This window comes from Oryctolagus cuniculus, chromosome X (genome assembly GCF_964237555.1).
Source record: "Oryctolagus cuniculus chromosome X, mOryCun1.1, whole genome shotgun sequence".
NCBI classification, from domain to species: Eukaryota; Metazoa; Chordata; class Mammalia; order Lagomorpha; family Leporidae; genus Oryctolagus; species Oryctolagus cuniculus.
The window spans coordinates 128613988-128627849 of record NC_091453.1 but is presented as its reverse complement, the minus strand read 5'-3'; the positions used below and the strand labels follow the sequence as shown (position 1 = coordinate 128627849).

At 59.0% G+C, this 13862-nt stretch overlaps 4 protein-coding genes across 26 annotated transcripts in view; 2 read left to right on the top strand and 2 right to left on the bottom strand.

Moving 5' to 3' along the window:
• Positions 1-1287, bottom strand: part of LOC127487103 (uncharacterized) — a 72873-nt gene extending 71586 nt beyond the window's left edge. For all 13 annotated transcript variants that reach the window (XR_011385322.1, XR_011385323.1, XM_070066397.1 and 10 more), the window contains exon 1: positions 400-1287. Coding sequence is in view for 11 of the 13 variants with exons in the window: in XM_070066397.1 (XP_069922498.1) it covers positions 400-747 (348 nt within the window). In the remaining 2 variants the exon portion in view is untranslated. The remainder of the gene's footprint in view (positions 1-399) is intronic.
• A 134-nt stretch (positions 1288-1421) lies between these two features.
• LOC138847566 (proline-rich protein 2-like) lies at positions 1422-2380 on the top strand. Its single transcript, XM_070066704.1, has 2 exons — positions 1422-1556; positions 1967-2380. Exons 1-2 carry the CDS (start codon positions 1422-1424, stop codon positions 2378-2380), a joined length of 549 nt encoding a protein of 182 aa, XP_069922805.1.
• EOLA2 (endothelium and lymphocyte associated ASCH domain 2) lies at positions 1999-9457 on the top strand. 11 transcript variants are annotated; one of them, XM_051831620.2, is made up of 4 exons: positions 1999-2135; positions 4383-4505; positions 7924-8205; positions 8918-9457. In XM_051831620.2, the coding sequence occupies exons 3-4, from the start codon at positions 7953-7955 to the stop codon at positions 9211-9213; spliced, it is 549 nt and encodes a 182-aa protein (XP_051687580.1). In that variant the 5' UTR covers positions 1999-2135; positions 4383-4505; positions 7924-7952; the 3' UTR covers positions 9214-9457. The 11 variants fall into 11 exon arrangements, with proteins under 11 accessions (XP_051687580.1, XP_051687585.1, XP_051687578.1 ...); XM_051831625.2 differs by having other exon boundaries at positions 2001-2135; positions 4383-4444; XM_051831618.2 differs by lacking the exon at positions 1999-2135 and adding an exon at positions 2192-2430.
• A 1788-nt stretch (positions 9458-11245) lies between these two features.
• Positions 11246-12829, bottom strand: LOC100356917 (heat shock transcription factor, X-linked member 3). Its single transcript, XM_008273463.4, has 2 exons — positions 12227-12829; positions 11246-11867 (listed from the first exon to the last, which is right to left on the bottom strand). The coding sequence occupies exons 1-2, from the start codon at positions 12713-12715 to the stop codon at positions 11292-11294; spliced, it is 1065 nt and encodes a 354-aa protein (XP_008271685.3). The 5' UTR covers positions 12716-12829; the 3' UTR covers positions 11246-11291.
• Between the last annotated feature and the right edge of the window lie 1033 nt (positions 12830-13862).

Sequence of the window (13862 nt, the reverse complement as noted above, 5' to 3'; positions counted from 1 at the left end):
CGAAACTGCTGGGGCGTGGAGGACTGACTGGAGGCAGGGAGGACAGAGGGCCCCCAAGCCAGTCAGGCGTCAGGTGGAACAGCACAGGTAGGGACACTCGGGCCTGAACTCAGGGAGCAGCAGCAGGTGCAGCATTCTCCCTACAGCTCTCTCAGAGGTAGGGATGGAGACCTTGGCTCTCAACCCAACGTCCAGGGCTGGGTAAGTGAGGGAGGCCGCCGAAGGTGCAAACTTTTCTCCTCACTTGCAACCCAGGCCTGAAAGTCAGATCTCTCCACCCGCCCCCACTCCCAACTGCTCACCCAGAGGGACTAATTCAGAGGAGATCCCCGCAGGGATGCTCAGCCCCCCACCCCACCCTGGGAGAGAGGGCACAGCTCAGCCTAGAGCGTCACAGACCTCAGGCAAGGCTGCCTGCCCCTCTGGCCGCCGACACCCTCTGGCACACACGCTGGGAGCTGGCTTATGTCCTGAGGACCCGCGGGCTGCCACTCTTGACTCCTGCCTAGGGGCTGAGCACACAAGCCTCCCTGCTTGTCCAGGGCTCTGCCCCGCTCTCTGCCCCGCCTCCAGCTTTCTCACAGCTGCCCAGCAGGGCCCCTGCTCCTCCAGGGGGTGAAGGATGCCTCCCTCCACGGGGCACTTCAGCCCCAGCTCCTCCTCCAGGGTACTATGCTGGCTCCCCGCCCAGCTGGCTCCCCACTCGCTGGGCTCCATCCCGCAGCCCCGCTGCCCCCTGCAAGTCATCTCCAACAGTCCCGTGCAGCTGCCCCCCCTCTTGTACACCAGCTTCTCCCCGAGGCTTCCTGCAGCTCTGCCCCTGCTCCTCTTTACAGGGCTCTTGCACACCCAGCAGCTCCCCCAACTCTTCGCCAGGGCTCCGCCTAAGCCCCTCTTCCACCTCTGCTCCCAGAGCCACCGACCTCCTCAGTGCAGCTCTGCCTACCCCTCTGGCCTGCTGCAACTCCTGCTCCTTTGCGAGCGAGCTCTTAGCCACAGCCTAGCCAAGGTCCTCCGGCGACAGCTCCACCTCTTTCTACCCGTCAAACAGAGCTCAGCTCTAGCTCAGCTCCTCCTCCGCCAGCACTCTCAGAAACCTTGGCTCCCATCTGCCACAGCCACGGCCCGGCCCCAGCCACTCCTCCAGCACTTCCTCAGAGCCTTGCTCCCTCTCCCCTCACCCACCCCAGCCCCAGCCTAGCCCCAGACTCCAACCCAGGACCTAGTCACAGCTGCTGCTTCCCCACCCGCAGCCTGCCCTCCATTCCCGCCCAGGCATCCCAAGTTCCGCCCCATCCCTCCCTCCCTCCCTCCCTCCCTCCACAGGCTCTCGCAGCCCCACCCCGGCACCGCCCCTACACGTCTCTGCCCCGCCTCTCCCGCTCTCAACTCCGCCCCAAGGGCGTCCCCGGAAGTCCCGCATGGCCCCGCCCCGCCCCTCCCACAGTCCCACCCCGCGGATAGGCCCTTGCACGTTTCCCGCCACGCCCCCACGCCTCAGACCCGCCCCTGACCCAGAACCTTCTCAGGGCCCCGCCCCAACTCCTTCCCCGGAAGTTCTGCACAGCTCCCCCTTTCCTCCCGCAGCCCTACCCGCTACCCCTCGCCCACACGGCCTCACTAGTCCGTCCTTTCCCTCCAACAGCCAAGCCCCCACTCCTCTCCAGCATGCTTGTCAGGGCACTGCCCTTTCCTGCCCTTCTCTTCTGCCAATCGCTTCCTCGGAATCTCCTGTAGCTCCGCCCTGCTCCTCCCACAGCCCCCCTCCGGATGCCTCACCAGCACGTTCTCCAGCCACGCCCCTCCCCTCCTAAGACCCGCCTTCGACACTGCCCGCGACCAGTCACTGCCCGGCTGGCCCAAGTCCTAGCCCCGCCTCCGACTCCGCCCCCGCAGTTCTCACAGCACCGCCCCTTCCCAAGTCCCGCCCCGTCCCTCCACACCTCCGCCTCCAAGCTCTCGCCAGCCTCTCATCCCGCCCCCGCCCCCGCCCCCGCCCCCGCCCCCGCCCCCGCCCGCTCCTTTCCAGCGCTGCCCTGCTCCACTGGGGTCCTGGGCTGTGGCCTCCACACATCCTCCTGCAGCAGGTTCCCGCACCGGAGCCCTACTCTGGCCACAGCGCCGCCCCCAGCAGGGTAAAACACCCAGCCCCCCTCCAGCCCCAGCTCCACCCCGGCCCCTGCGCACGGCCCCCTCCGGCAGCTCCGCCTCCGTTGCTAAGCCCCATCCCCAGCAGGCTCGCTGGCGGACCTCTTCCCGCCCCTTCCGCTTCCTGCCCCGAGGCCCTCTGTCTGAGTGGCGTCCCCTCTCTGGGCCTAGGGTCTCGCCGAGCCCTCCCGCGTCGTCGCCCGACCTCCGGGTGCTCGCCTCACGACCCTAAAGGGTCCATCGCCTAGTGCCCAGTGAGTGTGTGCGTCAGTGCGTGATCACGTAAGTGCGTGGCTATGGAACTGCCCTGTTGAGCGGCCGAGTACGTGCCGGTACGCACGTACGTGTGTTGCGTAGTGCGTGACGTGTCCGTAAGGGCGGAAGTGCGTCCCCTTAAAGGGCCAGTGAGGGCCCGGCGTAGACCATGGGAGTGGCTCACGCTGTCGTCTGCCGGAGTCCCAGCGGCGGCGTTCTCGGGGACGACCGTGGTGTCCCGACTGTGGCCGGCCGGGCGCTCTCTTCTCTCCCTGTGGCCCGCGACGTCTCCTCGGCCGGGCCTGGAAGCTGGTAGTCCTGGGGCTGGCGGCCTTGCTGGGCCGAGCCCAGCGGCGATAGAGCTGTCCTGGCGTGTGGCCAAAGGCCGGAGTCGGCCCAGCTGGCCTTGGACTCGGAGGACCCCGTAGGTGCGGTGGCAGTGAGCCCGGAAGCGGCTGGAGGGAGCCTGGACCTGATGCGCCAGGGCTTGGGTGGCTGCACTTGGGCGAATGGTACCTGTGGGCCGGAACCCCGTGTGGGACGTCCCGAAGCCCCCGAGCCTGTCTCCTCCTCCAGCCAGCATCTTGCACCCTGGCTACTTCTCAGCCTGTGTCCCAAGGATGTGCCCCTGGGTGTGGCGAGCCAGTGCTCTGCTCCACACACCCAGGCCCCACCTTGACCCAGAGACTGGGAGGGGCCCAGCTCCATGGGTCCTGTGGGACCCCATGCCCTGCCCGCCCTCCCCAGAGTTAGACTGAGGGACCTGGGCCCCCAGACCTCTGCCTGGTGACTCTGTGGGGGCCAGTGTCATTTTTCCTCTCTTAGCTCCTGCTTGCTCGACCTAAGAACGCGGCCCCCTCACCAAGACGGGTTTCTGCCTGCCCGCTGGCGCTTCATGTGGCCCTTGAGCCTCGCGCGCTCTCCCCCGCCATGTGAGCCGAACCAGCGCTGGCAATTCATCTGGCCCTCGAGCCACGCGCACTCTCCCTCGCCATGTGAGCCGAACCAGCGCTGGCGCTTCATGTGGCCCTTGAGCCTCGCGTGCTCTCCCCAGCCATGTGAGCCGAACCAGCGCTGGCACTTCTCCTGGCCCTTGAGCCACGCGCGCTCTCCCCCGCCATGTGAGCCGAACCGGCGCTGGCACTTCTCCTGGCCCTTGAGCCACGCGCGCTCTCCCCCGCCATGTGAGCCGAACCGGCGCTGGCACTTCTCCTGGCCCTTGAGCCACGCGCGCTCTCCCTCGCCATGTGAGCCGAACCGGCGCTGGCGCTTCATGTGGCCCTTATCCACGCGTGCTCTCCCTCGCCGTGTGAGCCGAACCGGCTCTGGGGCTTCATGTGGCCCTTATCCACACGCGCTCTCCCTCGCCATGTGAGCCGAACCGGCGCTGGCGCTTCATGTGGCCCTTATCCACGCGTGCTCTCCCTCGCCATGTGAGCCGAACCGGCTCTGGCGCTTCATGTGGCCCTTATCCACGCGCGCTCTCCCTCGCCATGTGAGCCGAACCAGCGCTGGCGCTTCATGTGGCCCTTATCCACGCGTGCTCTCCCTCGCCATGTGAGCCGAACCAGCGCTGGCGCTTCTCCTGGCCCTTGAGCCACGCGCGCTCTCCCTCGCCCTGTGAGCCGAACCAGCGCTGGCGCTTCATGTGGCCCTTGAGCCGCGCGCGCTCTCCCCCGCCATGTGAGCCGAACCGGCGCTGGCGCTTCTCCTGGCCCTTGAGCCACGCGCACTCTCCCTCACCATGTGAGCCGAACCAGCGCTGGCACTTCTCCTGGCCCTTGAGCCACGCGGGCTCTCCCTTGCCAAGTTAGCTGAACCAGCCCGGAGTGCCACGCGCTGGGGTGGGTGTCGTCCCCGAGTCCACCTGCTGCCTGTTGTTGGTCTGCGTTGTGTGCTGGGTACCAGGCCTGCCTGTGCTGCTAGCCTGCATTCTGTCTTCTGACGACCTCTTCCCTCGTCTCCTTTTCTCTCTGCAGGTGAAGGAGCCAAGGCAAGCAGGCAGGCAGGCAGAAGAGCGCTCCCTCCTCGGGCGAAGCAGGTACCATCTGCAGCACCAGGCCGCGCGAGGGGAGTTCCTCTGCACCCTTGGTGCCTTTCAGGTTAGGGCACTTCTCACCGAGGATTCCCCCCACACAGTGCGTGTCTGATTGCTACGATTCCTGTGACGTTGCTGAGAAAGGGGTTGGCTAGAAAACCGGGAGGGAGAGACTGGACAGATCCTCATCCTAGTGCCGGATCTCAGTAGAGGTAGTAGAAATGGCCAGGCGCCCTGGGCTGCATTCAGCTCTCCTCGGAGGTAATCCAGAATCAAGGAACGGGGTGAGCCTTTGTCACCTGTCAGCAGCGTGCTGTCGCTGAGGCCCGACAAGTGTGTGAGGAACCCTTGTGTGTGAGCCACCCTTGGGTGCTGGTGTGCACACTGCTGAGGCGTTGCGGAAGGCCGTTGGCCGGCATGTAGTAGCGTCCTAGATGTGGGTGCCTGCACCCGGGCAACCTCTGAAACGGGTCTTCAGTGAACGTTAGGGGTGATGTCGTCTCCTGTGGCAGAAAACGGGACGCGGCTTGTCAGTCGGTCTCCATCGGTAGAGGAGTAGTCAGGTAAATGCCGAGACAGAGAGCAGGGGGGTAACACGCAGGCAGTGAAAACTAAGGGAAATGGAGATGCACAGAGGATGTGCTTGATGTGTGGCTAAATGGAGAAACCGTGCCCTGCCCTGAGGTGATGTGGAAGGAACGTCTCAAACCTGTGCGTTGATTTGCCAAGGGGGCGGGACAAAAAGGCTGGCTTTGCAGCGGCGGGAGCTGTGCCACAGTGCTGGGGACCAGAAGCCCGAGAGCAAGGTGTTGGCTAGGTCTGTTTCTTCCGTGGGCGGTGAGAACCTGTCCTATCCCTGTCTCTTAGCCACTGGCGCTGGACTGACACGTGTTGGCCTTGCTTGGCTGACAGAAGCATCTCCCCGGGGCCCTGCCTTCACCTCATCATGGCATCTTCCCTGTGTGTGTGTGTTTCTCTTCCAGTTTCCCGTTTCTGGGGATACCGATTGCGTTGGGTGTGGGTCCATGCGAATGATGTCGTTCTTACTTGATTGCCTCTGCAAAGACCCTGTCTTTCCGTATGTGGTCACGTTCTGAGGTGCTCAGGGTTGGCACGTCAACCCACGCGTTTTCTGGGATGCAGGGGAACCCATCGTGACCTATACAGGCCCTAGGGTAGGAACAGAGTTGGTATGTTCCTGGGGTGGACGTGAGGCCTGTGGCGAATACAGGGGAGAGGGGTGCAGGAAGCCAGGGCGGGGAACCAGACCACGAGGGAGCTCGTGGGCCCTCGGGAGAAGTGGCAGCATCTGTACCGGTTGGTGCACGAAGCCCTTTGTAGGTTCCAGCAGAGGAGTGACAGAATCTGCATGCCCCAGTGCTCTGGCCTCTCCCTGGGTCTTGGACAGTAGAGTACAGTGGGAAAGTGCCAAGGCAGTGGGCCAACAGGCCAGGACACCAAGAAGGCCGCCCCGGTGGGGAGGTACGCAGCGAGATTGTGACCATGGAGAGTCGATGGAAAGGGCTGGGATCCAGGGTAGGTTTTGGAGGTAGTGCCACGTGACATGAGTAGTGGATACTGGAAGGAAAGGGAGGCTGGAGAGCTGTTAGGTTTGGGGCAGGAGCCCTTGGTAGGTGGTGACGCCTCTTACAGAGGTAGAAGGTGGTGGATTTGGGGTGGTGGTGGGTGGGGCCCCAAGTCTGTGCTGAGACTGAAAAGGTGTGTGCTGCGCCCAGGGAGGCAGAGCAAGCCAGCAAGAAGCCTGGGAGCCTGGTGAGTGGCACGCTGAGCCATGTTGGGACTGCAGAAGCAACGGAGACCAGTCGTTGGCGCCTGAGCGGACACACTTACTGGTGGAGGGGAGGGACAGGAGTCAGAGGGAGCCTATGGACCAGCACTGCTCAGAGGTCTCCACTGTGCAGTGGTTTAGAGAAAGGCTGTTGTTGGACCAGGAGGCACACGTGGCCTCAGAGGGGTGTTTGTCGACTGGTAACGACGGGTGCAGGCGTCGTCCTCTGAAAACAAGCGTGCGCGCGTGGGAGTGGGAAGCAGTGATGCAGATTGAGAGCAGTGGCAGGACCCAGGCCTGCAGTGAGCCAGAGGGGCAGGGTCTGGGGCAGCTCCCCCAGAGGAGCAGGAGGAAGGCGGATGACGGGGCAGAGAGGCCAGCAGGGCAGCCTGCGGGGAAGGGTGCGAATGCCAGGCAGCTTCCGTCCTGACAGGGCCTTGTGTCCTGAGGGTGGGTCTATTTTCTTAGAACCACAGGACACACGTACGGGTAAGATCTTGTCCTCAGAGAAAGGACGGGGAGGCAGGAACCAGAGTGGAGGGTGGTGGCTCGTGGGTGGAGTGCAGAGCCAGGGATGGGGCCTCCGGCCCAGCGCAGAAGAAGATGGCAGTGATGAAGATGAGTAGCCACCTTGTGTGGCTGGTCAGGGGCCAGGTGCTGGCTGTGTGCCCTCAGTGCCTTGTCTCCTGTCCTTCCAGCCAGGTGGAAACTCAGGCTGCGAAAGATACCATGACTAAGCTGAGGTTTGGGCTTCCAGCCTGCGGCTCTCTGGACCTAGGGGCTGTGCTGCTCCCAGCGCGGTGCTGTTTTCCATGGGGGAGGGGGGGCGGGGGAGACAGGCGACACTCTCCCAAGGGACACACAGAAGAGGCAAGGGCCGAGACACGCGTGTGTGAGGTCAGGGCCCGAGTGTTGTGCCTGTCACTGCTCATCCACAAGGGTCCTCAGTGCAGCACGGCCCTGCTGTGTCAGGTGAGCATTACATTCGGTGATCCCAGGCTCAGGACCTGGCCGTAGAAGGGGTGTGCACACTGGGGCCCTTTGTTTTCCCTCTCGTTACCTCTTTCTGAGGTGGGGAGGGGGCAGGGACTTGAGGGAGGGTTGGAGGGGTCAGGAGGCACACCCGGTGGGGGCCGTCTGGCATCCTCAGGTGTCCAGGGCCGGCTACCAAGGATTTGCACTCAGCAGCCGTGGGGAGGGAGCTGAGCAGAAGCAGGCCTACCATGTGTTGGCGCAGCAGGCCCTGGGAGCTGAAAGCATTGGCGAGGGGGCAGTGGGGAGCAGGAAGAGAAGCAGCACCCAGGGTGGTCCCTCTGCAGAAACAGGCTAGAGCTGCGCCTGTTGGCTGTGCAGCCCCAACTCTGTGCCTTCCCTCCTCTGTGGTCCCCTAGGACTCTTTGACCTCGGTCATAGCGTTGAGCAGATGCTGTCCCGCCTGTGCCTTTTTCTAGCTGTCCTGTCCTGTCCCATGAGCTCCTCAGGGGCCCCATCTGGTGGAGCTGCATCATCCGAGGCTCTTCTGTGGCGCCAGCCGTGGTGCCGGCCCTCAGTGACTACGTGGTGCCTGGTAGAAGGCAGCGAGCCGTTGAGATGAGTGGGCTTTCAGGGCACCGGGGAGACGTTGAGGAGCGGTGAGACTCACTGGCCGTGAACGTGGAGGGCCAGTGTGTGATATTCCTCTGTGTTTCCACAGGCCGCCGAGGCCCGAGGAGCTGGCAGGAGATGAAGTTTGGCTGCCTCTCCTTCCGGCAGCCTTATGCGGGTTTTGTCTTAAATGGAGTCAAGACTTTGGAGACGCGCTGGCGTCCCCTGCTTAGCAGCCACCAGGACCGTACCATCGCCATCCACATTGCTCGCCGGGACTGGGAAGACGTCACCTGGCAGGAGCTGCTGGTGGAAAGGCTTGGAATGACTCCCACTCAGATTCAGGCCTTGCTTCAGGCAGGGGAAAAGTTTGGGCGAGGAGTGATAGCCGGTAAGTGAGCAGCTACTCGGGAGCTGTTTCCCTGGGAACCAGTGGGTGTGTTTGTGCAGATTCCTCACGCAGCATGCCTTCAGAGGGGCAGTCGGGGGCCTCGGTTGCCCCTTGGGGTCTGACGGGCGGGCGTAGGTCCGTGTCTGCGTGTGGCAGCTGTGCCTGTGCGAGCTTGTGCTGCAACAGAGGCCACGGGAGGCAGCCTAGCACAGAGCGTCTGGCAACCTCCAGAGGCAGGCTCCTTGCCTGGCGTCATGTGCCTGGCCCGCCCCCACTGCGCTCAGCATCACGGGCGATTCCTCGAACTAGCTTCTCAGTGCTTGAGGTCTCACACTGACATCTGTCCCCCGGTGACCTCCTTGGGCATCTTGTTGCCCGCCGGCTCCCTGTCAGCAGTTGGGTCCCGCTACTGGGTCGGCTCCCTGTCCCGCGCCTCAGAGCTGTTGCTGGGACACACACTTTCCTTGTGTGCCTTCACTGAAGACCGAGTCATCTCCTCCTCATTTCTGTAGCCTTCTGACTGCCTCGCCCAGGACTCCCCGGACAGAGTTGGGTGTGTCATCCACGCTCAATAAGAAGGTCTCAGCTCACTGTGTGTCTTTGTGGTGACATCACCTTAGTCTGCAGCGCTCGTCGCTTCCAATAGCCATGTTGCACAAGCAGGCCCTGGTTCCTGGAAGGGAGTCAGTTGCGTGTTTCTCTCTCTGCACAGGGCTCGTTGACATTGGGGAAACGTGGCAGTGCCCTGAAAACTTGGCTCCCGTGGAGATTGTGGAACTGGAAAGTCAAGCCGTTCTGACCGACCTGAAGCAGAAGTACCTGACTGTGATTTCAAACCCCAGGTGGTTACTGGAGCCTGTGCCCTGTCAAGGCGGAAAGGATGTGTTCCAGGTAGACCTCCCAGAGCACCTGATCCCTCTGGAACGTGAGGTCTGCAGAGTATGCATCCCTGCGGGGAACATAGCTGACACCTCAGCTCACCATCATGTGCAGGTAGATCTATATTAATCAGGTCAAGCTGGAGTTACCGTTGCCGCGAAGACTGCTGCTACACACCAGGGGAGGTTCACATACGTGGATTTCTTTGCTTGGATGAAGGGAAAGAGGGGTGAACTCTGCCTTGCGTGATGCGCCGAGCTCATTGACCATGTCTCAAGCACTCTGACCTTTAGAAAAAAGGAAATGCCTTGGCATGGTGCTAGTTTTGGTCCTGCTACTTTCTGAATGGTACGAATAAATGTGTTGAAGGTAACTGTTTAGTGTTTGGAGCTCTATCATGTGTTTTTCCCTCCTCTTTGTTCCAGATAAAACTCACCAGATGTCCGAGCAGCATCCAGGGGATGTCGTGGGGCCTCTGGGGCCGGCACTGCACGTTTGCCTGGCAGTGACCGGCCAGTCATGATATGCAGGGGGAAGAGGGGTCAGACACAGAGCAGCTGTCTGTCCTTTCAGAGCACTCTCGCTTCGTTGCCGTAGTATCTGGCATTCATGTAGTATGTGTGTTACGTGTCACACAGCTGCTTCCTAGTCAAGAGGACCTTAGATACAGGCCTCATAGAGGGAGGTCGACTTTGAAAAGTGATGGAGCGGTGTTCATTTTATAGCAAGCCTGTATGTGTGTGTGAGAGAGTGTGTGTGAGTGTGAGTGTGTGTGTGTGTGAGAGAGAGAGAGAGGTCTTAGCAGCGTTTCTGAGTGGGGGTTCTCTGTGAGGATTGTGCCCCTCCTCCCCAGTCACTGAATGCAATGGCAGGTGTGGGCCCTGACTTTAGCTGGGCCCCTTTGTGGGGCTTGGATGCTGGGTAGGTATGCTCAGCTGCCAATCTGAAACTTCTTGGAAATATTCAGGGGGCCTTGAGGAAAGAATCTCATTTCAAGATCCCCGAGTAGTGTAAGGTGATACCCCGAAGGCCAGGAGCCAGACTGTTCTGTCTCCTGACCAGCAGGCAAGTCCCAGGGTACTGGATCTCCTTGGGCTTGCCCTCAGCATTTCCTGGCAAGATCCTTGGCTAAGTATGTGAAAATGTTTCAATAGAAAGAAGGCAGCAGGGAGCAAAGCATGTCCTGGACAGAGTTTTCTGCTTCCTTGGGCTTATGCCAGTTAAATTTTATATATACATAAATATATAAATACAGATCCATATAATATGGATATTATTATATATAATATAAATATATAGATATAAATACACACACATATATCTATATCTATCTATCTATATATATATATATATATATATATATATATATGTATATATTCTAGTCCACAGTTTCGATGTGACTTGTCCCCTAAAGTTTCATGTGTTGGAAGTGTGGTTCCCAAGGGTGGCAGAAATGGGCAGAGGTGTATCTTTTTTAATATTTTTAAAGATTTATTTATTTGAAGGAGTTAGAGAGCGGGGAGAGGAGAGGGAGATACACCTTCCATCCATTGGTTCACTCTCCAAATGCCTGCCACGGCCAGGACTAGGCCAGGCTGAAGCCAGGAACCAGGAGCTTCACCCGAGTCTCCTACGTGGGTCCAGGGGCCCAAGCATTTGGGCCATCTTCCACTGCTTCCCCAGGTGCATCAGCAGAGAGCTGGATCGGAAGTGGAGCACCCAAAACTCAAACCTGCGCCGATATAGGACGGTGGCAGCTTAACCTGCCACACCACAGCGGCAGCCCCAGTGGTGGACCTCTAAAGTGCAGCCTGGGAGAGGTCCTGAGGTCCCGGATATGTGCCCTTCAAAGGGACTGGTGGACTCCAGTCTCTCTGGCTCCCTGCTGTGCAATGTGAGCTCTTGCTCCTGCATGAGCTCCCGCTGTGATACCACCTGCCGTCAGCCCCCCCCCACCCCCGCTCACTCCTGCCAGAGGCCCAGTTGGTGGGGGCCACTCATTCCTGGGCTTTGAACCTCCAACTCTGTGAGCACACCAAACCTCTGCATAAAGTTATTCTGCCTCAGGTGTTTGACTGTGGTCATGAAAAACAATTTAATGCGGTATGGACAGTTGGAAAGAACACAGACTTGTGATTCTAAGAAGACCAAGACAGGCTTGTTGTTAGGAAATGGTGATCTTTATCAATTTTCAGTGCCCTGCGAGTTCATGGAGGTGGATTTTCCCTGACCCGTTCACAGAAGATACACCTGGAATTGGAGGGACTCTCCTGCTCCAGGGGCTGATTGTAAGTCATGGTGAAGAGGGCAGCTAACAGGATGGAGTAGCAGGTGGTGTACAAAGATATCATGGAATCGTAATCGGGATAGGCTACGGGGCTGCTGGTTGCTTCCCCGGCACCTTGCATTCCAGCTGTACCCGGAGGTGCAAACAGGACATTGGAAGAGGTGCCCTCCCCACTTGGGCCACGCGGCTCCTCGGGAGCATAGATTCTCAGGGGGCTCACAGTGATGTTACTCATAGACCAGATGCCAGAGAACATGAGTGACTGGCTGCTGATGGGGCTGTGAGCACTGGCAGCTTCCCTCTGGGCCCTCCTCTCAGCTTCTTCATCTTCCTTGTTGGGCTGCGTCCGTGGGGATCGTCTGGCAGCTACCAGCTTCCTTTTCTTCGGGCTCGCTCCGCAGGTGGATTGCCGACCGAAGCGTCTCTGGTCTCCTTTTCTTTGAATGTTAGCGAGAAGGGCAGGCTTGTCTCTCTGAAAATTGACGTTGCGATATATCTGAAACAGAATGGGAGATTTTAGTCCTTCTGGGATGAAGTTTGTTGCTGGGACGTGCCCTACAACATCAGCTCACTAAAGATAAACGGTTCATAGGGTGAGGCAGAGGTGTGTCCGATGACGTTCACTGGCCTCTGAGAATCTTTGCCCGGACCTGCAGACCATCTCTGAGCAGGTTGTGGTGTCCTGTCAGAGTCTATACTCTCCTGTGTATACGTTTACCTTTCTGTAAATAACGTCTCACATATAAAAAAGCGATTCTTAGAAATTAAACACGTGTGGTAGGTCCTTGATCTTGGTGCTCTACAAAGATGTTTGGGTAACAGAGAAATAGGAAACAGAAAAGCCTTCTACTTTACCATCATTTTCTTGTTCCCTGGAGAGAGAGCAGACTTCTTGGAGCGTATTTTACTGAACCCGTAGAGGTTAAGCTGACGGGTGAAGGTCTTTATGCTGTCCGTTTCAAAAATCCTGTCCCCGTCTTCCCGAAGAAGGACTTCCCTCTGGAAAAGGTCATTCTCGATGATCACAGTGTCTCCATCTTCGTTCCAGCACACAGACTCAAATGCAGGGTCCTCCACTATCATCCAAAGCTTTCTGGGGAAGGAGAGCCCACAAAGGATATCGCTGCCTTGCTTGTTGACTGCCACTTGACCCTGGGAGCCTGGAACCTGGAGCCTGCGAGTAGGAGCCTGGCTCACTGCCTCCTCACTGAGCTGAACCAAAGCCTTCCCTGAATCCACATTGGGAACCAGTGAAGAACTGGACAGGCCCTCAATAGCTGCCTCTCCACTGGCAGGGGGTCCCAGCATGGCCTCACAGCTTTCTGTACTACTCTGACTAGCCATAGAGCTACACCAGCATTGGGGACACTGTACCCAAGACCAGTATCACTCTCCTAGCAAGTCAAAAGCGCTTTAGTCTCAGAAAGGCTATCCAGTATATAATCTTCCCACGAAATTCTAGAATCCGAGTGGTGGGCCAACCAGTGGCTGAAACCCTCCTCTTTGCCATGTGATGTCACAAGGGTGGGGCACAGCCAGGCCACAGAGGGTGGGGGAGGGGATAAGTGGCCGGGCCCTTGACTTCTCTGTTTTCTCAAAATGTAGAAACTTATCTTTCTGGTTCCCATCAAAGTCTCCTCTCTAGTGACAGGTGCATCAGTTCATATGTCCTGGCCCTGAGTAAGTAGAAGGACTGTGATACCATCGCTGCTCACACTCTTGAAGCTAGGGGAGGCCTGTTGCTGACCCCTCTCAGGGCCAGTCTTCAGTTAGTTCTCATTTTGGTATCAGCAAGACTGCCCGGGTCAGATGGGCCCCTCCCAGAAAATGGTGGTCCCTGCCAGGTGGGTTGGCTGAACCTCCCTCAGCCTCCCCCCACCCCCGGCTTTCTGCTTTGGTATCTTCCAACGACTCCTGATGGTTGCATCTGCTTGGATGGGCCTACGTGAGTGTGTTCTATTGCCACTCATTCAAGTTGTCCCCAGAGGAGGGCTCTGCCTGGGTGCAGTGGGAGCACTCCTGGTGGCCCTAACTGCGCTTGCAGTGTCACTCAAAGCACTGTTGTGTGATTCGATGGCCACATCCTCAGCGGTGCTTTGGAGTTGCATGTTGAGCTCCTCTGGCCCTCAGATCTCGCCCTTCTACAGATCGCAGCGAGATAACCTTTAGTTCCCATTTCTTCTCATAGATGCCATTCTCATCACCCAAGACATGCCCCCCTTTGAGGCTGCTTTACACAGGCACTATCCGAGGAGAAGTTCCTACTTGATTAGCTAGATGTGATTGCAGTAATCGACACGACCCATGTGTAGGTGTTGCAATCAGAAACTGTGTGTGTGGATGTGGAGGAGAAAACAAGAGTCATTTTCCACCAAAGATAAAAGGATAAGACAGGGGTTTCGGTGACAGGTGACAGCTAGGCGTTGTAGGCACCTGTGTCCTGAATATCCAGTGGTCCAGCGGAAAGGCTTTCCCCCCAGGGCTGATAGGA

What these genes read in the sequence shown, in the direction of transcription:
- LOC138847566 (XM_070066704.1), top strand. Translation starts at nt 1,422, where the DNA reads ATGGCCCCGCCCCGCCCCTCCCACAGTCCCACCCCGCGGATAGGCCCT. An exon ending in CCCCAACTCCTTCCCCGGAA is followed by an intron (nt 1,557 to 1,966) that starts GTTCTGCACAGC and finishes AGCTCTCGCCAG; the next exon opens with CCTCTCATCCCGCCCCCGCC.
- LOC100356917 (XM_008273463.4), bottom strand. Translation starts at nt 12,715, where the DNA reads ATGGCTAGTCAGAGTAGTACAGAAAGCTGTGAGGCCATGCTGGGACCC. An exon ending in CAGGGAACAAGAAAATGATG is followed by an intron (nt 11,868 to 12,226) that starts GTAAAGTAGAAG and finishes ATTCTGTTTCAG; the next exon opens with ATATATCGCAACGTCAATTT.
- EOLA2 (XM_070066388.1), top strand. Translation starts at nt 2,879, where the DNA reads ATGCGCCAGGGCTTGGGTGGCTGCACTTGGGCGAATG. An exon ending in GCACCCTTGGTGCCTTTCAG is followed by an intron (nt 4,506 to 7,923) that starts GTTAGGGCACTT and finishes GTGTTTCCACAG; the next exon opens with GCCGCCGAGGCCCGAGGAGC. An exon ending in TGGGCGAGGAGTGATAGCCG is followed by an intron (nt 8,206 to 8,917) that starts GTAAGTGAGCAG and finishes CTCTCTGCACAG; the next exon opens with GGCTCGTTGACATTGGGGAA.